General features: G+C 39.9%; 1 protein-coding gene across 4 annotated transcripts; it reads left to right on the plus strand.

Moving 5' to 3' along the window:
- The first annotated feature begins 2,617 nt into the window (after positions 1 to 2,617).
- Positions 2,618 to 25,148, plus strand: UBE2D3 (ubiquitin conjugating enzyme E2 D3). Of its 4 annotated transcripts, none has more exons than XM_051789533.1 (8): positions 2,618 to 3,082; positions 17,195 to 17,258; positions 17,344 to 17,375; positions 19,838 to 19,915; positions 20,769 to 20,874; positions 22,136 to 22,229; positions 22,740 to 22,789; positions 23,817 to 25,148. In XM_051789533.1, exons 1-7 carry the CDS (start codon positions 3,059 to 3,061, stop codon positions 22,786 to 22,788), a joined length of 447 nt encoding a protein of 148 aa, XP_051645493.1. In that variant the 5' UTR covers positions 2,618 to 3,058; the 3' UTR covers position 22,789; positions 23,817 to 25,148. The 4 variants fall into 4 exon arrangements, with proteins under 4 accessions (XP_051645493.1, XP_051645494.1, XP_051645492.1 ...); XM_051789535.1 differs by lacking the exon at positions 2,618 to 3,082 and adding an exon at positions 3,844 to 3,921; XM_051789534.1 differs by lacking the exon at positions 22,740 to 22,789 and having other exon boundaries at positions 2,643 to 3,082.
- Positions 25,149 to 27,285: the final 2,137 nt, after the last annotated feature.

Below are 27,285 nucleotides of genomic sequence, written 5' to 3' on the forward strand. Positions count from 1 at the left end.
CAGGTTTTGAGGCCTTACTTGCCCAAGTATTCCTAATGAAGTAAAAAATCTATTTGGGTTTATTTATTTCCAGATCCTGAGGAGAAAATACATGATTTTTACCTCACAATTTGAGGAAAAAGAGATGAGGGTGAGAAATATAATGTTCTCCAAGCAGGACTGTGTGCTGAGATGTACAGAAATGGCCACGGAACTGTGAGTGCTCGTCTTGTTTTGCATTCCTACCCAAGTTATAATTTTTTTATTCTTTTTCTCAAGTGTATTTAAAGGTAAGTATTTAAACTGACAGATTTGGTTTTTTTAAAAAATGACCAGCAAGTGTAATAAAGTGTTTGTTCAAACAAGTATATTAAACCAAAATATGCAAACCTGTTTCTGAGCAATAGCTATAAACAAGAGCTATCCAATAAATTTTAAAGTCTCCTTGGGGTCAAATGCTAGTAGAGATACTGATTTAACACACAACAAAACTTGATTTACCAGATTAACAATTCCTGTTGTCTTAAATTAGCAGAGAAAATTATACACTGTCAACAGTATGTTTGTACTGTTCTTCCTTCCTTTCATTATACAACAAAATGCAAATCGCAAGTCAGACCAAAAATCTTAATATAAAGTCCTATTAAAGGTCATTAATCTCAAATAATCATTAAAATGAAATAATAATTAAGTCCTAATACAAAATGTATAACTGGAATAGTGTCGAGTACCTAAAATCTCCTGAGATGACAAACAATAATGAAGTTCAGAAAGTTTGTAAGCAATTTACAAGGCAGAGGAAGATGTCTGCGGCAGAAAGATTTGGAGCAGTTTAAATAGGACCCGTAATCCAAATCGGGCAAGGAACAGCAAGGTGTTCTTCAGCAATAGTCTTGATTAAGATGATAAGAATGAAAATGAAATAGTTTGGAATTACACTTCCTGAACATGCTGTTCAGTACAATCAAAATAATAAGCAGAAAATGAAGACTACACAAGGAAGTTGCTAGGAATGGTTTAAGTGATCACAGAAAGATAACTGGACTTTACAGTATGAGGCATTGTTTTCTCTCTAGCCTGTACGTGATATGAGTGTTAAAAAACCTATGTCCTACTACAGTACTATTTTAAAAATAATAAAAAACCCCATTGCTCCCCTAATTCACTGCTGGCTATTGTCAAGCTTCATACTGAAAATATTGTTACAGAGTCAGATTTCCTGAATATGCTGTCTTCTCCAGACCAATAATAACTAGCATCTTAGATAGCAAGAAATATAACACTAGTGCACTATAACAAATGCAAACTAAGTTCAGGGCAAAGAATTCAGCTAATTATGTGTACATCCTCCCTGGACAGCAAATGCCATGTTTGGCACTGCGATATATCCTATCATTACAGCAGAAGGGCAGTCTGGCAATCTTTCTCTGCTTATTGCTTCACAGAAGTGGAGTAGGAGTCATTCCTTATGGGTAAATCTACACAATTTATTACTGTGAGAAAAAAGCACCTGGCTGAGAGTTATTTGTTGACCCATGCTGCACGAAATAAAAAGTCTCCAAGGAACTGCAACCATCGCAGACGGTATCACTGCAAATTAAATAATTATTCCTCACCACACTTTACAGCTATCTGAAAGGATGTTGTAGTGAGGTAGGGCCTGATCATTTTTACCATGCTAGCAGTGAGAGAACCAGAGGAAATGGCTTGAAGATGAGACAAGGGACATCCAGATTAGATATTAGAAAATGATTTCTCACTGTTAGGGTGGTCAGGCATTGGGATAGGTTGCCCAGGGAAGTGGTGGAATCACCATGCCTGGAGGTGTTCAGGAGGCATCTGGGTCTGACCCATTGATAATCCAATGGTTATGGGGTTACGGTGGCAGTGCACAGTTGGGCTGGATGATCTCAAAGGTCTCCTCCAACCTTGGTGATTCCAAGAGTCTAATTGATGAATCTGACTCTTGTGCTGACAGTCAACGTCACTCTATCCCCCCCTCCGGTGGTTTATTTTTTCCCGTACACTGAGAAACTCGGTCTCGTTTCCTTGCGTGTGCCAATATGCTGCTAGAAGGATGCTTCCAGGCCCGTTATCCTCACACCAGGCCCACGTTCCTCCTGGGCAGGAGCAGAGCTTTAGCTCCGTCACTCGCACCGCGATGCACGGTTCAAACCCCACGGCTCCGGCGCTCCCGCCTCGCTCCGCGTCCAGGCGCTCCCGCGGCGGCCGGGCCGTGGGAGCGCTGGTGCTTTCCAGGCGGGAGGACGCCCGAGCCTCGCTCCTGGGGGGACGATCCCTGCCGGTGACATGCCGGCGGCGCTGACAGACAGCTGACGCGCGGAGGAACACCGCACCGCCGCGTCAGCGGGACCATTTAGATCCGGCCGCCGCCGCCATTTCACGGAGAGCGGGCGGGGCGCGCCCGCCGCGGAGCCCCCGGGAGCAGCCGCGACCCCGCTCCGGCCGCACCCCCGCGTAGCCCCGGGCGGAGGAAGCCGCTCGCGGCCCTGAGGCGGCGGCGCCCGCGGGCGGCCCCAGAACCTTCCTTCGCCCGCCCCGCCCCTCCGCCTCTGGCCCCGCCTCTTCGCCGCCGAAGCCCCGCCCCCAGAGCCGTTGGCGGCGGCGTGCCCGACCGGCCCCTCGGCCCCGCCTCCCGCCCCCCCCGCGGCGTCCGGGCCTGGCCAGCGGCGGTGGCGGCAGCGCGGGGCTCTCTCGCCCTCTGTCTCTCTCTCTCTCTCTCCCGGGCGGGCGGCGCCTTTCGGCTCTCCCGCACCTCACACCCCCTCACGGCAGTGACGGGCGGCGGCGGCGGGCGGAGCGCTCTCGCAGCAGCCTGACGGCCCCGCTGCCCGCAGGCAGGCAGGACTCCGGGCGGCCGGTCGGGAGGGCGCCCCCCGGCTGTTTCCGGAGGAAGGAGAAGCGCGGCTGCCCCCTCCCCCCTCTCCGCCTTCCTCCCCCACCTCCTCCTCCTCCTCTTCCTCCTCCTCCTCCTCCTCCTCCTCCTCCCTCCCGGCCCCCCGAGCGGAGCGCGGAGTCACCGCGGCGCGCAGACGGGCCCGGCACTCGCACACACACAATGGCGCTGAAACGCATCAACAAGGTGAGTGGACGCCGCGGCTCCTCCTCCTCCGCCGGCCCCGCGTCCCCCCCCCCCCTCCCCCTGCCCTGCTTCGCCCCTTTTTTTAATTGTTATTTTTTGGGTAGCTTTTTTTTTCCCCTTCCCCCATCGCCCCCCCTTCCCCGCCCCGGGAGGAGACGGGCACGACCGCGGGGCTGGGGGGGAAGGCGGAGGCGGGAGGCCGGGAAGCGGCGGCTCCTTCCGGCGGGGCCGCGGCCCGGCCGGGACGACGAGGCCACTCTCCGTGGAGCTGGGCCCGGGAGCTCGGAGCTCGGCCCCGGCCCCCTCCTGAGGGCGTGGGTCGGGGAGCCGGGGCCGCGGCGGGGAGCGGCAGGTCCCGGGGCCACTCGGATGTCAGCGCAGCCCGGAGCCGGCTCGGTGTCGCCGCCGCTGCCCCTCGGCCGCCGGGCAGCCCGGATGGCTCTGGCCCGTGTGTGCCGGGGGGTCTCGGCGCGGTGGCGGCGCTGCCCGGGGCGGGCAGCGGCCCCTCGGCCGGGCTGTCCCTTCCTCCGTGCAACTTCTCTCCCGCATTGTAAGATGGCGGCGGGTCCGCCTGGCCCGGGCCCTTTCCGGGTTCCCTCGCGTTCCGCAGTAGCGCGGCGCGGACAGTTGGAGTGGCCGCCGCGGTGCCGCCCTCGCTCCGCCGTCGCCCCTTTCCGCCGCCCCGGGACTCCCGGCCGCTCGGGGAATCCATCGGCCGCCCGGGGATCGGTTCCCCCCGCGCCCGGCGGGAGCGCGCTGCGCGCCGCCGCCTCCCCCAGTTGCACAATCGAAGCCGGGTGGAGCAACTTCGCGGCGGCTAACTCGGAAAAAATGCCGAGGTGATGAAAGTTTGTTGGGGTTTTTGTTGTTGTTGGTTGTTTTTTTTATTAAACCTCTCCCAGGGTAAGAAGACTCCCGGCCTGAGGTTGCGCTTGGGCAGCCTTAGGTTTTCTCGGCAGGTTTGAGAATTGCTGGGACGTAATGGCAAAACGCGATGGGAGTGCAGCGACGTTACCGGGAAGTCGCTGTGGGTCTGTGCTCCTTCCTACGCGAGCTACGTGGAGGGTTTACGTGTTTCAAGAGCTCAGAGGAGTTTCTTGGTCATCTCGTAGCCTGCCAAGATGGCAGAAAGTCAGTGTGTCCTGAAACCGGTTAACTCGGTGCACAAAACACCTTTTGTAGACAGTGTATAAACTTCATGCCGCCTTTTAGTCTCGCTGTAATTAAACGCAGTGCTTGTAGGCATATTTCAGTCAATATGAGGAGTTTTTCTAATTTTTTTTTAGTGAATCAATAGTTCTGTTGTCTTCGAAAATTTTAAATCCATTCCGGATAGCAAACTGAATGGATTGTACTTGAAATACGGCTATGCTCTGACAAGAATTTCAAAACAATTCCTTTTGAATCTGCCATCAGAACTTGTTCCCCTGTATTAGCGGATGATATCACTTGAGTTGAAACACAGCTAGAATACTCCCTGGTATGCTTTGTCATCAGCTCATGCTTATGAAACACGTTCAGGCGCTGCAGGTAAGAATTTATTGTCAAATGTAAACCAAGTCAAACCCCCACTTAAGTAGTAATCTGGTGGTCAGAACCTGAAAACGATTCAGCATGACTCTTGAACCAGTAAGTCATCTCTTTGACTGCAAGGTTTTGGCCTGTTGTCTGCAGTCTCTTGTCCGGTATTGGTCCTTATGTTCTGTGGCACTGTGTAGTAGCAAGGTTCTTCCTTTACCCAGTGCAAGAGTTTAGGAGTGGGGATATGATTGGGTTAGGGTTTTTCTTAATGTCTTTTTCTTTTTGTTTGTTTTGGTTTTTTTAAGATGCTATTTTTAATTAATTGCATCATGCCATGCTACAAGATGCATTTCCAAATTCACATAGAGTTTGCTGTTTTGATTTTGTATTTGTCAACCTGGAAATTGATGTTTTGCTAGACTGAAACCATTGTTTGCAAGTTGCTTTCTTTCCAGTACTGATTTCCAGTACAACCATTTACTGGAATTGAGGCTGAAATCAAAATATAGCAGGGCCAGTTTTGTAGCAGAATGGTTGTTGATGTCCTTTTAATCTTGTCAACCGGCAAAGCCAGAGAGAATGGCATGCTGTCCCTGGTAAGCTGGGATCTGCTGTCATCCTGTTGTAAGGTCACAGATCAGACCTTGGAACTCTCTGCTTCCGTGTAGTATGTTGCTGGCAGTAGATGAGAACAGGCTAAAGAGAGACCAGGACCTCAAAACCTTGTAATCATACAGAACTGATTTAGTTTGTCTGGTGGTATTACTTGTCAGGACTAGAATTCATCGTCTTCTGCAGCAGATGACATCCCCAATGCACCAGTGAAGATACTTTCAGTCTGTTTGACTGATTCACTCTTTGTGGACTTGACATGTAAAGGAGAATAACATTTTTTATTATATTGGGTAAACCAGACTTTGAGATTCTGTTAATGTGTGTACATTTAATCTGAAGTCTGTTACACGTTCAGGGTACAGCAATTGCTACTTAAGACATAACTGGCAAATTCTGCTTTTGACTTGAAAATGAAAGCACATGAGTATTTATGTGCTCTGTATTGGGTTATCCACTTCTGGAACACCCTTTATAAAGCGCTCCCCAAACTGAAGTAGTTGACAGGTACATAACCATTCCCAGAAGGTTATTGTTATGCTGGAGTTCATCATGGCATCTGTGCCATCTGAGGGTAGCCTGCGTTCAGTTGGCAGAACTCTACTTTCATTGATATGGCTTCCTTTGCACAAGAGTGGCAGTTGTTTTGTTATGGCAAGCAAGTTCTTCTACCCCGGAATAATGTGAACCTGAATCTTTAGATGTTTGCTTTCCTGAGGATGAAATTCTTCCCCAGATTTTTTTTTCCACAAATTGTCAAGAAATTCATGTTGATTGATGAGTCTGTATGTAAATGCTTGGTACATGCTGTGGCACATTGTCTTGGTCTGAAGTGTTGATGGTACCTGCTGAACACACATCCTGTAATTGCTGCAGCATTTTGGCACTTCCGCTTTGAATGAGGATGATCCGGTAATAGGGAAGCATATATGCAGGAGTAGGGAATCAGGAATGTGTAACGCTGAGGAAACTTGGGTATGTTACATCATTGATACACATCCATTTTATCACTGCTGTACACATCCATTAACGTGAGGTAAATCTAAGTGGCCTAAGTGGTGATCTCGATAGGCTAAAAATAGAATTAATACAGGAGATGTATGCGTGAAATGTCTTGTCTGTGAAATCTTTAAGAAAGCTTGTGCCTGCTGTGTTTTATGGCTGTTTGATTAAGCATAGCACAAGCCAGCATCATTATGTTGGAATAATTTATTAGAAAATCTTAAGTGGAGTTAGCATCCTGGAAGCTAAAGGCTGAAAGGGCGAAACCATTTATTGCTACTTAAGTACAGATAGAAGGCTTCCATTGACAGTGGTGGAGGCTGAATAACTATTTTCCTCAAGGCTATAGCCTCCAGCACTATTCCTAGATGTATAATTAATTGCAACTTTAACTGCTCTTCTCCAGATGCTTATAGTAAGAAATGCTGCTAACCCTGGAGATATCCACAATATTTTTCAGAGATTGGATGTAGTATGTATCCATGAGGACTGCATGGAAATCTGCATTAGTTTAACCAAAGGTGATTCAGTTGAAGCATTATGAAGCCTGCTTATTACTTTTTTTTTATACTGCTACTTTTTTTCTTTTGAACTTAGTATAAAATTTAAAAAAAAGTAGCTAGGTGAAGCTGTGTGAATAAATTGTTCTTTTCTAGAGGAAACCCACAACACTTTACTTTTGGATGTAGTTTGCTGTGCTTTTTCGAAATATTTAGATAACTTGAAATGAATGTAATTTTAGAAATAAGTCTGGGTTTGTGTGTTTACAGCCTCAGAAAGTTAAGATTAGCTAGTAATGAAATTCAGTTAATGTAAGCTTAGTTGAAATGCTTTAAACCTTTGTGAATGCTCTCTCTATGTATTGAGTTACCTTTATTAGTGTAGTTATGTCACATTAACTGTTGTGAATATCCAGGACTAGGCTAAGCCCTGCCTCAGGTAGTCAGTTCAGCACAACTATCGCACTCGGTGGTTGGAAGGGTCAGGTTGAGACAGAAGGCAGGAGGTTGATTTTTAAATCATATTGCAGTAATGGAGTTTGGGAAGCTCTAGGATTGAAGTGTTTCTTAAAAATCAGAATAAAGTTATTTACTATCAGATGAAAGGTGTCATCACTTAAATTTTGTTTAAGATTTAGCTTATCCAAATAGCCAGAAGTAACATTTATACTATGAAATCAAATAATGAAAATGGAAATAATGTTTCTTAATTGGGTAGGATTGCTACTCTATATTGAAGTCCAGCATTTATTACTAAGGAACTGGGTGTGTTTTAAGAACTGGTCATTTTTTTAATGAGAGAGGAAAAGTGATGCTTCCTTAGTTAGAAAGTTTAGACTGTGATAACTTAAAAGATTTCTCCTGTTAAATGGACATGGTGGTGGTGAAACAAGTTCTCAGTCAACACAGATCTTTAAATGTGTGCATTGGAGTGGGAGGAGAATGGGGATTGTTATCTCACTAATGTAATTTCAGAACTTCAGAGATCAGTATTCCATTAGATGGGTACTTCCTGCATACCTTAAAAAAAGTGTTCTCCAGTATATAAAGGATTTAGGTGGGATAATGTATAGAGTAAAAAAGTGGTCCAGCCTTTATGATCTTCATGATCATTCCAGGTTTTAGAGATGTGGGTTTGAAAGTAAACTAGTGCTTTTGCTATTATTCCTTGTGTGAGTTTCTTCTACAGAAGAGCTGATGTAGAACTCCACAGAATGAGCTCCCTTCAGCCCTCTGCCCAGTCTGTAACCGCCTCTGAGGCCTTTTCTGTGCTCACACATTAATGGGTGAAGGAGCAGGGAAGGATGTAAACAGCTGTAAGCAGCAGCTGTTGGATCCTGAGCAGTAAACTGCCTCTTGCCAAAGGCATCTCTGTTCTTTGTGGAGGCCACCTCCAACCTGGTGTTATCCCCTACCCATGGATGTGTTCTCTGCATCCACTGGGTTGAACTGTCCTGAGAGAGGATGGAGGTTCTTAACCTTCTCTGAGATGTCAAGTGACAGCTGGTAAGGAGGAGTGGGAAAGGGTTGAGCTTTTGTGTAATTCAGATTAGGGCATTGATATGTCATCTCTGTTAAATCTTTCTGTTGCAAATATGAAGGTTTTGCCACTTTAATTGTCTGCTCTGTGTTCTCATATAGGTCCCTCCCCTGTGCATCAAAGCTGGCAGATGGGAACTTGCACTTCAGCATTAGATCTGATCTCTCAGTATAAGCTGACTTTTTTTGATGGTTTTAGGCTAAGATGCTGTAGCTTACATTGGAAAGGCTGAGTTAGAGAAATGCATTTTCTCCTGTGATTGATTTGATGTAGTAACCTGGTGGTATAATATGCAGGAAAGAAAAATAGGGTGAGAAATGAAAGCAGCAGTGTGAATGTATATATTACTGCAGTCAGTAGTGCATTTTTAAATGTTTTAAAAGTTGGTTTTATCAGAAGAGAGTCTTAAACTGTGTTGAGTTGCACACGCTGAAAAGTTTTATAAACTTCAGGAATCTAAATTTAATACCTCAAACTCTAAATGGCAAATGCAGGTACCTTTTTTAAAAAAAAAAAAAAAACAGGTTCTCTTCATTGGGCTTTTTATGGGGCATTGATATGATACATTAAATGCAGTAGTTGTGTTGGGGAAGCCTTGCAAAAAAAATTAGTTAAAATTATATTCACAAGTTTAAGTTGGTGTTTATGCCTTTGGCATAAACAAGTGTAAAACACTTGGATGTACACAAGGTTTAATACTGAAAAATGAGCCAAATAGAGTATTGCAGGATTCAGGGCTGAAAGCTAAATAGGTAGGGGGGATTTTTTTATTTTGTTTAAACATCATTCAGAGCCTTCTTCCCAACAGTAAATTTCAGTATTAAATTTTTGTTTAAAGGAAGCCTTTGTTCTGAACCTCGTCCATTTGAGAAGTGTGATAGGCTAGACATCTTCAAGATCTCCTGCAGTTTTTTTCACTGTAATTGTGATTGTTTTTTATTCTGGTCTTAAGAAGGCAAGTTGGGAGGATTGCAGACTGCTTTGCAAATGTTACGGCCCAGTAAAAAAAAGGAGGCGTCCAATGTTTAATCCTTTCCACAAGCATCTGGATGCCAGAGTTGCAAGCTCGGTGCAGATGCTAAAGTGCTTTAGGTCTTCCTGTTGGGAAGGCACGAGGATTGTATTAAGTGCTCAGTTAACTTTATAGTGAGCTTCTCTGTAACCTGGAGTTAGGTTGGCCAGGTGCTCATCATTTCTGTGAGCTCTTCTAAGTTTTTAATACGTACAAGTGCCTTGCTTTAAGACAGTATTTCCCAACCTGTGTTGGCCTATTTGAGTAATAATGCCAAAAAATTCTCTTAAATGAGATAAATGCAAACTTTGTTTTTCCTTTCAGGCTTAGTTTTAGTTTCTTCTTGCCTTGAATAATATAGAGGGATCTTCTGAATGACAATTTGCCAGCTGAGCAATGACCCCCTACTTCAGGATGCAGTCTGTTGATAAAGATGTTTTTAAACTTTTTTTAAAAACTTTTTTCCCTTTCTTTTTTCTTTTTTTTTTTATTTTAAACTTTAAGACCCTTCTGGACATCACTATTCTCTGGATAACTGAGGTGGAACTCAACTGTAAGAGCAGCTGTGTTTTGGTAGTTTTTTTTGTTGTTTTTTTTCTACCCCGTTGTCTTGGTGTGAGCTGATTTTTTGTGTAACTGTATCTAATCCTGTAGACAACCCCTTAGTTTTGCATCTCTATGACTTAGCTGTTAAAAACACAGAACAGTTTTGAAGGGTAGTGACACAAATAGCTTCATATGATAGGGTAGTTGTACACTGTAGGTAAGCTAGTGTAATCATTCCCACACAATTGTGTTCATAGAATATACCCCTTATGGTATATCGCAGTAGCTTTCACGTGCATCTTTGGATTCATACAAAACGTGGACTGTCAAGACAGCTTTTTAAAAGGAGAGCTGATTTTCAGAGTTCATTAGGTTAAATAATTAAATTTCAGAATAATAAACTGCTTTTGAACAGTGAATTCACTATGCTGGTTAAAGACATGGTGTTACTTGTTAGAATATTAATTTGATTACTATGTGTTACATAGTTTTCCTTTCTGTACATTTCCTTGAGAACATGGAGAATTCTTGTACCTTTATTGAGAAGATGCAGGCCTACTGAGGTTATGTGCTCCATTAAGACTGCTTGTCATTTCTACAGAAACCTGTCCTGTACTCTGCCACTCTCCAAAGTCGTTGTTTGTGTAGTCTTGGCAAGCTTTGGGAGGCTCCTGTCACACTGTGTCCAGAGCAGGGCACGTACCAGGTGCAGCTTCTGGTTGGTGTGTCAAATGCTGGTGGCTGAGGTTCTGCTGTATGTCACTGCGCCCTCAACAAGCTGCAGGGAAGCATGTTGGGAGGCTCTCGGGAAATACTGCCAAACACCTGCATCTAACAAGTACTTAAGCTAGCATTTATGGGAAATTGTCTAGCACAATGCCAAAATCACATTCCTGAGTGCGTTATGTTGAATATAAACTCCTTTCCAACTGCATCAATTTACATTTGTCTAGATTGTCCCTTTGATTCCCAGCCATTCTGTTTCATTTATCTTGGTGCCTCTTCTTGCTTCTCTTGTGGCCTGTTTATGCTGGTTACCCTCCTCTCTGAGGGCTGTATTGTAGTCCTGGGTTACAGAACCAAAGATCAGCGTGGTTCTTGCAGGAAAAAACTCCCAAGTAAAAAGAATGCTAAGTTTCAGGGTCCAATATTCAAAAACTTGGAAATGCCAAAATTAAAATAACCAGCTGTCATTGAGTGGCTAGGTAGTTAACCAGTGCTTCACTTCACACTTCTCCCTTCAGTGTGCTTTAGTCGCTGTACACAGCCCTCATTCTACAGTGAGCATAGGAGTGTTTTAATAAGCTCTGTTTTCAGGTAATTGTTATAATACCTCAGAATTTATGTGTGTAAAGCAGATTTTCTTCATCTTGAGTAAGACAACTGCTGTGGTTTTGATTATTTTGGGGGAAACAAACCATACTTTTGAATTCAAAGCACAACTACAGGTGTGTAGTTGCCACCTTTTTTCTAAGTTTGTTCTGAATGCCTTTAATGAGGGACCAGGAAAGCAAGGTCTGTAACTCAGCTCCTTTCCCAGTTGGATCTGTCCACTACTCTGCAAAACACTGGAATAAATAGAGAGCCGTTTTAGTTGCAGTAACTCTGAAATCTGCTGAAAGCCATTACCTGTACTGTACCCCTTCCAGATCTCAGAACAGAGGAGAAGAGCTGTAGACAATACTCTCATTCACAAAGGGCTTGTGTACTGAAAGGTAGGTTCTTTGAAAAGATAGTAGGTGGTCACCTGAGTAGTTTGTATCACAGTCCAAGTACACAAAGTTACTTTAATTACAGTTATGCAGCAGTCTGGCATTTCCTTCCTTGAGTGCAAGGCTTAAAAAATGAGTTATTTCTATGTTTATCTTCCATTATACCATTATGATATTGCTGCTAGACATTGTACAAACAATATGCAGAGTGTAGCCTGAAAAATTCAGTACTAAGGGTTGAAAGGAGAACTATGAAAAATAGAAGCAGAATAACCAAAATAGGGAGAATCACAACTGTTACATTACTGGTTGTGTTTTGGGTTTCTTAAAAAACCTTTCTGTGCTCTTTGATCCTCACTATTTTCTGTGACTAGCCTTCATGTGCTTCCTCTGCATAGTTGCTCTAATGTCTTTTTTTAAATGACAGAAACCTACATCTTTCTGTATCTATGCACTGTCATTACACACTAGATTTATCTATTTATTGTTAGCCAAAAGGCCAGCTTGTTTGAAACTGATAATTTTCTGCTGGTATCATTTGTTTTGTGATGTTTATTATACCATTGCTTTCTTATTCTGCTTAGAAATCCACATTCAGTGTCCTTTCAAAATGTTATTTTCTGCTTCCAGGGGTAATTAATTTCCATGCTGAAACAAATGTTTCAAATGCAGGTGTGTGGGATGAGGCAGTAGTTCTTTGCTGCTTGACACTCCTTAATCTTCAAACAGGCTTAAATGTTCTTCCCCTCCCTTTATAGCTGCTTCCAATCCTTCCTTCTTTTTTAAAGCTGTTTTCAGCTGTGAGCTAATGAGTAAAACTAATGCAGTGATGAATTTTGGGATGCTTAGAGTTTGAAATATCCTGTTTGATACAACATTAGACAAGCAGTCAAGTTAATAAAGGTTGATTTTTTTTTTTATTGACCTAAGTGTTCTTTTTTCTCTTTAGTTAGTTTGTTTGTTGTTTTCTTTTGTTTGTGGTTTGGTTTTTCTTTGTTTTCTTTTGTTGTTGTTTTTTTTTTTTAATTTCTGATTTAACTGCATATCACCTTTCATGGCCTTCCAAGACAGAACAAGTTATTGTCTGGAAAATTAAAGCAAGTTAACTCCATTTTTTCCAATATGCTTTCTCAACTACAAACCAGAAAGCTGCAATTTATGATTTTTACAAGTAGTTGTGTTACAAACCAATATTAAATCTCTGCAAAACAATGTTAAATGTAACTGAGTTTAAGCTCTTGGAGGACAACCTTCAGTCACTGGTGGGAGTGATCTTCTGCCACCCTGTATTTCGTTAGTTGCTAGTACCTTTAAAATTAAGGCCTGGCTATTCTAGCTTAAACTAGAAACATGTAGTAGTAGTGCCACAGACAGTATGAATTCTGACAAAGGGGAAGAAAAGCAGCCAGTACAGATGTTGGTCTGTTTGATACATGGCAGGAAGGCAGCTTGGTAGGCACCCGGCTGTCGTTTCTTACAGAATTTGCTGAGACCTGAAAGCTTTTGTTGTCTTGCACCTGGATATTTGGATGAGATATCCCTTACTGTTCTTTAAATTATTGTTTGAGGGTCTTTTTAGCAGCTTTTCTGTCAAAAAAGACACTTGTGGTTTGTAACAGAATCATAGTCCTGCATTAGCACTCACATGTCAATGTTTTGAATCATCACTTGAAGCATAAGCCATGTTTTCTATGTTATATACAATTATATTTCTGCAAAACAAGCAGATTAGTTAGCCTTTATAAGCATATTTTTGAAAGTACTGATTTGGGTTTTCACTAGCTTTCTAATGTACAGTGAAAGAGAAGAGAGGAGATTAAGAACGGGGCTGTTTCACCAATGAAACTGCATCTTGCTAGAAACTTTATGTGAAACTGGCAGAAGGCAATGGTGCTGAATTTATGTTAAAGCAGATCTAACTGTTGCGGTGGCAGGTACTGTTGCCATATTTCTAGTTATCCCTGTTTTCCAAAACTCTGTTAGAAAATTGTACATGTATTGCTTCTTGTCTGTGTTACGTTGCTGTTGTCCTCTAACAGTAGCATTGGTGCTTACTCCTTAAACAGTGTTTAAACCTGTAAAATGCTGAGTGACTAATCATCCTGGTGGAGAAGCAGGAGCTATTGCAACTTTATATTTGGAAACTGGGACACAGAAATGGTGACATGCTGGAGCTATACCGGAAACCTCTGGTAGTGACAGAGACTACTAGTCATGGTTGTAATTCAAGACTAATCCTTTCCGATAGGCAATAGCATGTCACTCCGTACCAAATTTGGTTTATTGTCCCCATGTTTCACATTTACTTCTTGGGAGTTTTTTTTATTTTTTTTAAATCACCTAAAAAGTGAAAAACTGTAATGACTGACTCCAGGAAAATGTGGGTTCTACTTTGGGGATTTTTAAGAAGGTTTGGGATGTAGCTTAATACCTCTTTGTAAAGGGAAAGCACTACTGATACCATGTGAATGAAAAGAAGCAAAGTTGGAGAAGTAGGTATGGCAGTAGAAGAAATATAGCAGAAAGCTTTTATATGTAGAAATGCTACAGAACAGTGCTTGGGAACATTTTTTAATTCTAAAATACTAGTTAAACTCTGCTTTGTAAAATTAAACTTAATGTGGTCTTTACCTTCTTAGTGAGAAATGGGTAAAAGAGGGCAGCAGTTATGAGGTAATTTCTTAAAAATTATGTTTTTAAATCGGCTCATGGAAATGATGAAGCTTAGTTTTGGTGTCAGATCTGTTTTTCAGATTAAATATTTTTTCTTATAGAATCGTTGCTACTGATTGATGAGAAGAAAAGTAGGTTTGTATTTATACTAAGTGGGAAGCTTTAAAAAAAAAAAAAAAAGCTCCTCCTTTTCCTTCAACAAAATGCTTCAACTGCACTCCAGATATCACAGCCCACATGCCTCTGCTTGTTTAGTTTCCAGTTATTCCAGTTTGCCTGTTGGATTTAGCAGAGTTGTAGCTTTCAGAAGGAGGTGCTTTTTAAAGTTACTAAGAGAGAACTTTCCTCTCCCTTGTGACAAAAAGCCTCTGTGTGTAGATGTGAAGTGTCTCTCACTTAACAGGCAGGCGAAGTAGGTCTGGTGTTACTGTGAGCCAGGGTTTGCTTCATGTTTGCCCAAGTTCTTCCACAGCCTTTCACACTCTGCTGAAACAAACAGCTCTACTACAAACTTTACTCCTCTGACCATAGTACCCAAGAGAAGCAAATACAAGAGTGTGCTACCTCAGCCTTTTTTCCTTTCCAAATTTAGTGGGCGAATTTCTTGCCCTGTGGGTGAAATGCTAGGTGCTGTATCATGTGCTCCTAAAACTATCTGTATATTGAACTGCTTTGATTAGCACAATTAGGTGTTTGGGTTTTTTTTTGCTGAAGTGTTTTGGGCCAGAGAAACTTTAGTCCTTTCATTAATGAAGGTCACTACTTGTTTGTCATCTAGAACAGTTCAAGTAGTTAAAAGCAGTAACTCTGTATAGACATATATTTTGAAATTACTAGAGTCTGGAATATTCAAACTTGTTTGTTTCAGCTTTTAAATTATTTTTAGTACGACCAAAGGGTTTTTTGCACAAACTTTTCACTGGAACTTAATAAATTTATGTCTTATATTTGTAATGCTACTTATCTTTTCCTAGTTGAATTATTGACATACTCTAATTCTCCTGCTGTTAAAATATCTATTTTTATCTTGAGTACTGAATTCTTGTTTCTCTGAAGACGGTAGTACCTTTTGAAGAGCTCTCTAGTCTAATGCACATACCTCTGACAGTCCACTTTATACTGATCTTTTCTCATCCTTGTCTTCATGCTACTCAATTTCCTAATTTTCATAAACTGCATGAAGAGCCTTTTCATAGTTCTTAGTCTGTGTGATAGTAAAAAAACCAACAGGATCTAAATGTTCTTCCAGGATTAAATCAAAGAATGCAGTAGTAACTATACAACTACATTAAAATAATATTTGTGTCTATCTCCTTATTTCATTGCTATAGCTTACTTTAAGGAACATGACATCTTTTTTTCCTCTCAGATTTTTGAAATGATTGATCATTCTTAGAAGCTTTCCATCTGAAACTTCTTTTACATATGGACCTAATGAGTGATATTTCATAGAAATAAGGGACCCTCAGTAGTTACTGGAGAGTGTAGAGAAATGTATTCTAAGTATGTTTACTGTGATGATCTGGAAAGAGCTGTTGCCCACGTTTTAAGTAACAGCAGCAGTGAAATGAGCTGTAATATTAATTTCATTGTGCCATTGCTTATCAAAACTGATACAATCTCATTTTGTAAAACAAGTCTGATTGCAGTGCAAAACCAAAGTCTTGTTACTTGGAAAGTTCATCAGAATTCACACATGTAGGAAGGGGAAATCTGTGACTAAATTTTCTTGGTGTTTTGGGGGAAGGGGATTGGTATGGGGTTTGGGTGGGGTGGTTTTGTTGTTTGGGGCTTCTTAGTTGGTTTTGGGTTTGGGGTTTTTTTAATGTAAAGTACAGAATTTGTGAAACATAAAGGATGCACGTTAGGATCTTCCCAGACAAAGTTAGCTGTACGGTCCCAGTCTGCATGTGTTTCCAGCATTATAGGTGTGCCTGGGCTTCTTCAGTGTCTGACAAAGTTTTTGTTTTAATGACTTTTAGAGACTTGCAGGAAAAAAACTGGTGTGGCGCTGTTAAGATATGGAAGAAGGGATGAAGGTTTTGCCTTTTCCCATGACTTCTAGATACCTTGACAAATGCAGATTTATAGAGGCTCTTGAAGCCATTTTTAGATTCAAAGGAGAGCAGGGAAGAAAGAAGGTAGCTGTTACTTGCTTTAACTGAAAGTGTAAATTTAGTTTTAAAACACACTGTCCAAACAAATGACTTGTGGAGCATTAAAACAAATTAATGCAGAGCTTCTTTGATTCCTCACAGCGGTATTGTTACTCTACACAAGGAATCCTCCATCTGAAGTCTCTGTTTTCATTCCCTCTGGAATGGGGGAGGGAACTGTTTCTACAGCTCAGTTATTTTGAATTTTAAAGGCATAATTGCCTTAAATGTGAAGTTTGAAATAAAAAATACAGTTATTTTTCCTGATTCCAGCACTTGTCAGCCTCTTGAATTTTCCTGTCTATTCTAATCTGTGCAAGATAGATCCCTGCTGGAGGTAGTGGTTAAAGTGAAACTGAGTTTCAGTGGGGGTTTTTCTTTCTGTTCTGAGTTTTAATGTCAGATGTTACATACATAATGCTTTCTGTTTCATGAAAACTCATTAAAACTCATCAATAGCTTTCCCTCCTTCCACTTCAGGCTTCTCTAGCTAAGACTGAGTCCTTGAAAATTTTGCTCAGAAAGTGGTTAAACTTTGCCTACTTCAGGATTTGTGTCCTGTTCTCCTTTCTTCAACAAGAATGTCTTTATGGTAGTACTTGGAAAAGTACAGTCATTGTAGCTCTTCACCTTCATAGCTGGTTTTTGTGCTTGTTGTCTTTTATAAAGACATTTTTTTATACTGATCTAGTGGTTCTAATAGTTGTTAATTGCACATTCTCCTGTGTCTGTATATGGAAAAACTGTTAAAGGTTTTTGCTAGACATGAAGTGAAAATTACTCTGTTCGTGTTTCTGCTCTGAACAGTATGGTTTTTTGTTTGTTTTTTTCCCTAAAGGAACTTAGTGACTTAGCCCGTGATCCTCCAGCACAGTGTTCAGCAGGTCCCGTTGGAGATGACAGTAAGTAACTTTAAGATTTCTGTTTTGCTCTGCTAACTCAAAGCATATCATGCATAGATAATAATGCGGAGTTTTTCTTTTGTAGTGTTTCATTGGCAAGCCACAATTATGGGACCTGTAAGTATTCTAATTCTTGTGAAGTAATATTAAGTGAGTAGTTCTTATTGAGAAAAAAACTGGGGGGGGGTTGATTTACTTTTTCTTTTTTTAAACTCTCCTTATCTGACTTTAGTTCTAGAGGTGTTTCTTACAGTAGCAGAAAATGAGGGAGGGGAAAAAAATTAATTAATTCGTTGCTGCAGTGTTTTATGAGGACATATTTCAGCTGAGATGATTTCTAGAGCAATGTTAGATATACTATCACTTCATATCTAGAAACTGTGTTTGCATTTAACTTTTTCCAAAGTTTGAATCTAGTATGGACTTTATGAGGAGCTGTTCCTAATGTCAGGAATTAGTTGGGATGTTTTTGTGTGGATCTTAGAGCAAGGAATCCTTATTTGGTCTGGTGTCATACTCTGAGATCTGGAATACTTGAAGGATAGAAGGGGAAAAATTCACTGAAATGTGAGGTTTTAGTTATGACTGGAGGAAAAAAATCTTTTTTACATGTTCAATAAGCATCTGAAACCTGAATGTGGTTCTTTCCTCATTAAGGAAGCAAAACATTTGCCTTTAATGAAAACATAACATGGAAACACTTGACATCTGGAGTTCTCAGGGCTGGTTATCTGTATTGAAAAAACAAAACCTTGTGTAACTTGCGAAGACAAATAGCGGATTCCAGTAGACCTGCAGCCACAATATGATGCTTCTGGTGAGGCTACAAAGTAGGAATTAAATATCAGTGATACTGAATGGCCCTGACTCTATAGCTACAAGTGTGTTATTAGGAGACCACAATGGAAAACATGCTTATTAGAGGTTCACCTGATTGGAAAAATATCTCTTCATCCCAAAGTACCTGGTCCTCATCGATTGTAACTAGGTACCTCAAAGAGACAGAATTGTTCAATAGCTATATTCGTGCTTAAATGGCTGGGGGTGTTCTGCACTATACTGGGTATGATGAATCTGTGTGACTGGTGTCTGCATGGTCATGAGGTATTAAACATTGGTTGAATTTAAATTGAGATTATTATTTTTAGTTTCCCGTTCTGGTTTAATAATGTACAGCTCCTTTTTTCCCCATGTGGTTTTTGTGGTGTCAGGTGGTCTGTGTTCCTGTTTCCAGATCGGGCAGTATCCTGACAGAAATGTGGTGTTAGTAGTTTTTGTGCTTCTGTGGTGTTGTCTTTAATAACCAACAAGGATTGTAGAACCACTCATCTGGTCTTCCACCTCTACAGGCTCCGATTTTCTTGGATAGGTGTAAGAGAGCTTGCATTGGTTTAACACATTCTAAGAGGAGCTTCTGTATTTGCTAAAATGTATCCCCAGAATATGTGCAGTAAAAGGATTGGTTTTTTGGTTCCTCAAGGCCTCACATGGTATCTCTTAACCAAGTACAAGAGGTTATATCTTGATCGCTAGATTTTCATCAGAGATTGGATATGGGTTATAACCTACTTGTTGGCAGGTTTGAATCCCTTGTTTTGCGTTGCAGATTGTCATTTTCTGGTATTTAAGTAAGATGTAGTTATTTCCTTACATTGGTGAAATGTTTTGCAATTAATATGAGAATTCAATTTACAAATAATGCAGAAGGGTACTGTGTATGTTTCAAATTCATTTTCCCTAGCCCTGAATTCAGAATTAAAGGCATAGTAGTCTTCAGGTTAAAGAATAAAATTGTTAGCTCTATTTCAGAAATTTAGTTGTAGTTTTACTGTCATCTTTTTTACTGCCACATGTTGCTTTACTGCTAATAGTTGACACCTGAATGAATTATCCTCATAATTGTTTCCTTGGACAAAGGAAATGTAAAATACTATTCAATACCACATTAGAGTGAATTTCTAAAACAGAAAGGGAGGAAGAATTCACTTGAATCTTCTTTTATTTTTTTGGTCTGTTTGGTTGTGCTGGTAGGGTGATAGGGTTTTTTTGTTGTTTTTTCTGTTGGGGTCTTTGTTTTCTTTTTTCCAAGGAACAAGGAGTTAGCTGTGTATTCTGAGGTTTTCTGAAGGGCTGAGCAATGCCTAAGCTAAGGACAGAACTTAAAGAGGGAATGGGAGTCCGTGGCCACTCTACACCTGGATTGTCATAACAAATAAACTCCAAACACAGAACTGGAGGATTTTGAATCTGATGAACTCTGTTAACATTACTTTTTGGAGTTATCTCAGAAGCATTTAAATGCTTTTGCCAAGTAATCTTGAGTGGATTGTCAGAGAAGCTCTTTTTTATGAAGCACTAGCTTGGAGAGATCCATACAGAAAGTGATCTGTATATATTCTGTATTGCTTACCTTAGGAAGTAGTAACTGAATTTTAATTGCATCTCTCTTGTACTGGTGGATTAAACATTTGAGTTGTTTAAACAAATTTCCTCTCCTTTTATTTATTTAAAAAACAAGATCTTCAGTGGTATTTAGTCCTAAAGATGATAATAGGAGAATTATTTGTTTGCTTTGACAGAACGACAGTCCATATCAGGGTGGTGTATTCTTCTTGACAATTCACTTTCCTACAGACTACCCATTCAAACCACCTAAGGTAGGTATTGCTTTCTAATTTATGAAATTAGTGCTTTTTAAAGAACTGAGTACAGGACAGAAATTGTCAGTCTCGGTGTTGTAATATTGTCCAGTTCTCACTTCTTTTCACACATTCTTACAGTATATTAGATGGCTGGGTCCCATTCTAACTACCACAAGAATGGGTGTGTTAGCATATATTTTATGAGCAAATCCATGTGTATGAATTTGGAATGTCTTGGAATGATATCTGGGGTTATTTCTGGTTTTCTTAACTGATAGGAAAACTCATTAGCTTTACTATAGTGTTATTCAGTGTTACTATAATAGAGTTCTCACTGAGGTGACTGTCAACTATTAGTGTAGTTGTTTGGATTGGTCTGTAGGAATGTGACACTATGGATAGGGATTAACTTGCTGAGTGCCTCAAATGGGTGAAGAGGTTATCTGTTAGAATTTGACAGTAATTGCAAAATATGCTCTTTTTTTGATAGCTTTATCAGCCGCTACCTTTGTCTTCCAATTTTCAGTCAATATGAAAATGTACCCTTGGAGTGACTGCAGTACTTGAAGTTCCTTAGCTGTGTGACAGCACTGTGACTGTGGTTCAGGCGTTGAGTGTCTTCATCATGCAGGCAGCTGTGATTAAAACACAGCCTTGTACTTGCCCTTGCTCTGTTTGAAATAGTGCCTGGTAATGGGAGACTGAGAGATTGTGGCTTGGGCGCATTTCCCTGAATTTGGTGCAGTTTAACTGCTTGATCCTTTTCTTTTAGAGTAAATTGAATTGACTAAAAGCTTTACTGAGAAGAAAGGATGCCATCATTGTCATCGTAGACCAAAACACTTTTTTTTTTTGGTTTGTGTTGCAGGTTGCATTTACAACAAGAATCTATCATCCAAATATTAACAGTAATGGCAGCATTTGTCTTGATATTCTCAGATCACAGTGGTCTCCTGCTTTAACTATTTCTAAAGGTAACTTTCATGAACGAGAAATGTTTCCAACTTGTACTGAATACTGGTACCTTACTGCATTTTTAGTGGATGTCTGTTTTTTCTAACACCTTCTGCTACACGTCTGTTTAAGGCCTTGTCTGACCACTTGCTTCAGTATTAGCAGAGTTTGCTTCATTGGTCCCAGAGGAATCTGCCAACATTTGGATTGAATTAGGCCTGTGGTGGTGTATTCGAGCTAAGGCTGAGAAACTGCTTGTTTGCAGCTGTCCATGTAGATACACACGTGCATATTAAATTAAAGATTAAATTAAAGATTAAATTAAAGTCAGTTTTTAATAATGAAATTTGCATATTTTTTGAATGTCTAGAATAACATGCAGAGTTATCTTGACATGTCTGTGGTAGATGAATAAAACTGTTTTTTATATATGTTGCTTTCTGCCACTGTGCAGTGGCATTGTATTACATCATGAACAAAGCTTTCTGATCCTATTTCAGGATAAATTGATGTTGTGTTGCAATAGAAGATTTTTAGCTTTCCTCATTTTACTATAGTAAATAACAGATAATTCTCAAATACTTTCATGATGATCAAATTGTTTTGCCTCAAAGCCACTAGTCTCTATGGCTTCAAAAGATCCATCAGACACCTTTTGTCTATAGAACTTGTAAATCCTGTCTGTCCAAGGAGTCAGTTTGTGATTTGAATGTGGATTCCCTATATTTTAATGCTTCACTGTTTTCCTTTAAAACTGCTGTGAGAGTAGGAAATGAAGTCCTCATAGTTGCCTTAGTTGCCTACAACAGTGTTACTCTTTTTTACAACATACATGTAGTTTTATTCAGTGCAGACCAGGGTGTTGTTACCTTACATGCAACAGATAAAGAAGTCAGTCTGATTTAGAAAAAAAATAAATTTAAATTTGAAGATTTTCTAGTGTTAGTGATGAAAACCATGGATATGCTGGTCATCAGAGTACATAATGTGCTTTTGTTGGCTGCTATGTTACATCATAGTGCAGGGGACAACAGTGCTGTTCTCATGTGCTCACTGACAGCTGTAACTATTGGGAAATAGGAAACAAATAGTTCTTACAAACTTTTAATTTATTCTGGGCTTTTTACTTAGAGTGAGTTACAGATATATTTGGCTGTTTTTCAGGAAAATACTTCTTAGGTTCTCTCCTGTGCTGACATTGTGCTCATGTAAAGATCTGTGTTCCATTGTTTAAGATTGTTGCTCCTGTTTTGCTATTGAGAATGCTTTTTTTTTTTACAGTTCTCTTATCCATTTGTTCACTGTTATGCGATCCAAATCCAGATGACCCACTAGTGCCAGAGATTGCACGTATCTATAAAACAGACAGAGACAAGTAAGTACAGAGTTGCACAAGACTAGTACTTTAACAGACTTTGTAAGAGTGCATTGTCAGACAGCAGTTGTGTTTAGTGAGCCTTTTGTGAAAATCCGAGATGGAGGGAACTCGTGTGTCAGAGAAGCGACTATTCTTGGTAGTGCATAATTTAAAAACAGAGGAGCTGAGCAGCTTTGAAGTTGTGGGTGAAGGAGACTATCTTTTTCTCATGTGGGGAAGTATTTTACAGTATATATTGCCCATTTTTTTGCTTACTGCACATAAATAGAGTATAGTTAAAACTTTATAATGAAGAAAAGATAGCTGCGTGTTTTTGGTGCTTTCATTTGGCAGCAACTTGGCCTATAATTTTGGTGCTCCCCTTGAAAACAGGCTGCAGAACTTTTTTTCCTATCTGTGTTGCAACAACTTTATTTTCCTGAGGTACTTTTAACATTTTGCACAGATAGAATTATTAGTTTGGTTTTTTCATATATATATTAATGCTAAATACATTTGTCCAATTAGGTACAATAGGTTAGCAAGAGAGTGGACAGAGAAATACGCTATGCTGTAGGGTAAGGATATCTGCACATTATGGTGCATTTGACAAAATGGGAATTTGTCAGCACTTGGGTGCTGCATGCTCTAAGCACTGGATTAACTAACAGATAATGGATGCACCAGTTACTGAACCTGGAAATTTAACAGCTTGATCTGTGATTAGTGTGTAATATAGTGGCTAGTCACTATTTCTCACAACTACTGCTCTTGCATGGCCCCAAAAGAAAAGTTAGTATGAAATAATTACTGAGTTCTGAGCCAGCTTGTCAACTTGTTCTGGTAAGTATTTACCCAGATTTTGTCAGAATTTGGTTCAAAGTGATGCATGTAGCGAGACCTCATGAAGAGACATTGGTGAATTTAGACAATCCAAATTTCAACTTTTTTTATACAGCAGTGTCTGTCTTCCACATATAAAGTAGGAAAACATATGGGGATTATGTTCTGCTTGTATAGTTGAAAATTAACTTCTTACTGACAAGCATGGAGTTAAGTGAAAACTAATTGTCAGTTCAGTTCCTGTGGAAGTAGTGCACTTCAATGTCCTTTAAAAATTGTTTGAGCAGTGTATTTGTGTGGAAAGAGAGTATTAAGTGTGAAGAAATGTTTAGTGTTGTTTTTCTTTAAAATGGGAAATTTGATGTTCTGTATCCAATGATATTATTAACCAAATAATCTTTACTTATGGCATGTGATACAGTGTAATCTTACCTAAGAGCAATATTTAAACAAAATCCTCCCTTTGCATCTCCCATCCCAGATAGTCTTTATTCCTTCCTCAGTCATTTTCTCACAACAGACTTCTGGCAAATTTGCTTGTCATGAATTTCAAGTTTTTCCTAAAATTAGAGAATATCCTAATTTGTCTACAGAAGGAATTGTTCAAGTTTTTTCAGTTCAGGTATATTTTAGTACAGAAAGAGAGTTCTTGTAGTGTAAAGAGACTAGGGAGATAGGGATAAAGTTATACTTAATCATAAACTGTTTAGGAAATTTTTATTTTCATGCTGACATTAATTCACTTCCTGTTTTTGTTTGCAGGTACAACAGAATATCTCGGGAATGGACTCAGAAGTACGCCATGTGATGCTACCTTAAAGTCAGAATAACCTGCATTATAGCTGGAATAAACTTTAAATTACTGTTCCTTTTTTGATTTTCTTATCCGGCTGCTCCCCTATCAGACCTCATCTTTTTTATTTTTTTGTTTACCTCCTTCCATTCATGCACATGCTCATCTGAGAAGACTTTAGTTCTTCCAGCTTTGGACAATAACTGCTTTTAGAATCTGTAAAGTAGTTACACAAGAACAATTGCCCAAGATTCAGAATTTTTTTTTAATGGAGCATGTGTATTATGTGGCCAATGTCTTCATTCTAACTTGGTTATGAGATTAAAAACAAACATTCCTCACTGCTCTAACAGATACTGAAGATATCACCTGAAGGGGGGAGGGGATGGATGGATGTTCAGTTTTCTCCCATCAAAGAAGTAACATTGCTGTAGCAACATCCATCTTGTTCCAAACCTTCCAGTGTTAGAGAACTGAGGTTTTATTATTTACTTTTGCTCATAACTGATGTGTCTGGAGAATTGGTACTGAATCTATAGCATCAGCAGAACAGAAAATGTGATGTATCTTATGCATGTCAATAAAGGAATGACCAGTTCTTGTTTTACAGAGAATGGAAATTGGAAGTCAAACATCCCTTGTATTCCAAAATAGGGTTTAAGAACATTTTTGTAATTCATTTAAATTTTGTTAGGAGGCTTGGAGCTATTAGTTAATCTGTCTTCCAAAACACTGTTTAATATAGCACTGAATAAATGATGCAAGTTGTCAATGGATGAGTGATCAACTAATAGCTCTACTAGTAATTGATTTATTTTCTTCAATAAAGTTGCATAAACCAATGAGTTAGCTGCCTGGATTAATCAATATGGGAAACAAAATCTTTTGTAAAAGCAAAGCTGGTTTTTGTATATACTGTTGGCATTTGCCTCATTGTTTAACATCAAATAATGATGTAAAGTTCAATAGAGTGAATCTTTTGCCATTTTCAGTTATAATGCTCAGTCTGTTGCAGGTTGACACATTGCTCGGCCTGATGTATGCAGAATTAATAAGCTAACATAGCAGTGTAGCCGTAGTAGGGTGCTACACTTGGTGCTGGGAGCCCAGCGTTCACGGATGGACTTGGGACCCAGCAGATCTGAAGTGGTGTATTGTGGAGATACTTCCTGATGCACCCGCGTTTGCTGACTGAGAACCTTTTCCTTCACCTTGTACACTTGACAACTGAAAGATCTTAATGTGGGAGTAATGATGAGGCAAAAAAAATTATAAAATAAAGTACTGTTTTGATGTGGGAATTGTCATGAGGCTGTGTTGAAGTGACTTTACTATGTGGGATGTTCGTTACCATTGAAAAAGACTTGTTCAGCCATGCTGCCATTTACATTGATGACTATTTTAATGCAACAGACACTTTCTTCATGTCAGGTGACTAAACGTGAATAAAGACTCATTGCTATTGGATTTTTGTTCTACAAGAAACATTGTCTTGTGCCATTAGTTTATCTTCGCAGCAACAAGGGCATTATTAAACATCCGACTCTCCTCTTCCCTGCCCTCTTCCTTCATATTTTTTCTTGTTTAATTTTTTGGTCTCCATTCTTAACATCCATAGCTTAATTTTCTCTAGTCTTGTACTATCACTTTATTGTGCATCTGTGACTTCTCACTGGCACCACTTTTGCACTGCTTATAGTTATGTACATTCTGATTCCTTGTCCCCACATGGATGTGGAAAGCTAGATGTAAAATAAATGTTAAACCTTAATTTTTATAAAAATTTGAACATGTAGTTTGGACATGGTTTGTTCTGGTTCTAAACTATGAAAGTGAACTTATTTTCAAGTCTTGAAAAGTCTAGTTGGCTTGAAATTTAGAAACCTGGGCTCTCTTTAGCAGCATGTGCCTCACAGAAGACATTCTAGAATTTGCTTATGAAGCTGCCGTTCATGCAGTATTTCTGCTAACCAGAGATTTTTGCTTACTCCATATTGCTGGAAAGTTGGAATGCAGCTGCCAGTAGAATTATAACTGAGGTAAAAGTTTTTATTTTTAAGCTTACAAATGTACTGCCCTCTTTTTTGTAATTGTAATTATTTGATGCTTATTTGTGTTGTTATAGCCACTGATATCGCTTACCTGATCAACTAGAAAGGTGTTTTTTGAGATATAAGGCACCAGGCTTTATGAAATGCAAAGAGGTGTGGATGATGGTGGGTCAGGGAAGGAGAAGGTGGTAAAATTTTACATGGAAGATGGAAATCTTGTTTGGACCACTACATGTTTCTTTTTTGCATCCATCATTGACCCTCTCTGGTAACTTTCTGTAATTAGAGTGTATGTTGATGAAAGGAGGGTGAATTATAGATGTTGTATATACATGCTGAAGGTCGTGCAGAGATTTAAAATCTCTCTGTGAAGTGGGAAATGACAAGTGTTTTGTCCTTGGAGCAGTCTCAGTAGTGTCTCATGCAGGCTTCCTGCAGAAGTTCTATTTGGGCTTGCTGTTCAAGCAGGGGGCAAGGGGAGGAGCTGATAATCAGGAGCCAGTAAGGTGATGATGAAGAATTCTAAGACACACAAAACTAAAACCTTAATTAGTGATGACCTCAATGAGTAATCTACCTACTCAAAACCACATTCAGTCTCAAAAGTACATCACGGATCTTGATTCCTACAGAACTAAAAGGTTTATTCCAGGATGATAAATGCCGTAATAGCTTCAGAACACAGGGGTAGCTCCATCCGAAAAGAATTGGATTAAACAAAGTAGCTCTTTTTTTTTTTTAATGGCTTTCATTTGAGAATATTTAGAGAGAACAAAGTGTCAAGCCAAGGCACTTACACATACAGCAGGGAAAGGAAAGGGAGTGTTCATTCTGGAATAATTTTTTTAAAGATTTATTGCTATGTTTAATTGAGGTTTCAGTTTAACAACATGATTCCAGTCAGCTTATTGAAATTTCACTTGAAAAACGGAGTAGTTTTAAGTACAAGTGTCTTTTCATGATGCAGGAAGAACTGATCTGCGGTACTGGTTAGGGATCTTTTCTTTTTTTGCCTGTGTCCTGATGCACACATTACCTTCTGTGTTGTTTGAAAAAAATGAGTATATACACATTTTTGCATATGTGAGTGAAAACGTGCCACTCAGTTGCGCTGTACCATAATTTTTATATAAAAATTATAAAAATTATAAATGCTAACTTTTTCTGAGAAGTCTGGCTTTAAGCAGACCACAACAGCAAGCTTTGATTGCTACAGGAGGCACGGAACTACAGTCTGGCAGATGATAAAGAGACAACTAGTTAGTAAATAGTTGTGCAAATGTACCACACTGCTCCTGTCAGATCAGATAGTTGCTTAAGCAAAAAGGAGTCTGCACTAATTAACAGATAACTTGAGGGTTTAAACATTTACAGCCAGAAATGTTCT

The sequence above is a fragment of the Manacus candei genome, unplaced genomic scaffold (assembly GCF_025592945.1).
Source record: "Manacus candei isolate 608988 ecotype Guabito, Panama unplaced genomic scaffold, ASM2559294v1 h1tg000028l, whole genome shotgun sequence".
Taxonomy (NCBI): Eukaryota; Metazoa; Chordata; class Aves; order Passeriformes; family Pipridae; genus Manacus; species Manacus candei.

Coding starts and splice junctions, on each gene's coding strand:
- UBE2D3 (XM_051789532.1), top strand. CDS start 3,452: ATGTCAGCGCAGCCCGGAGCCGGCTCGGTGTCGCCGCCGCTGCCCCTC.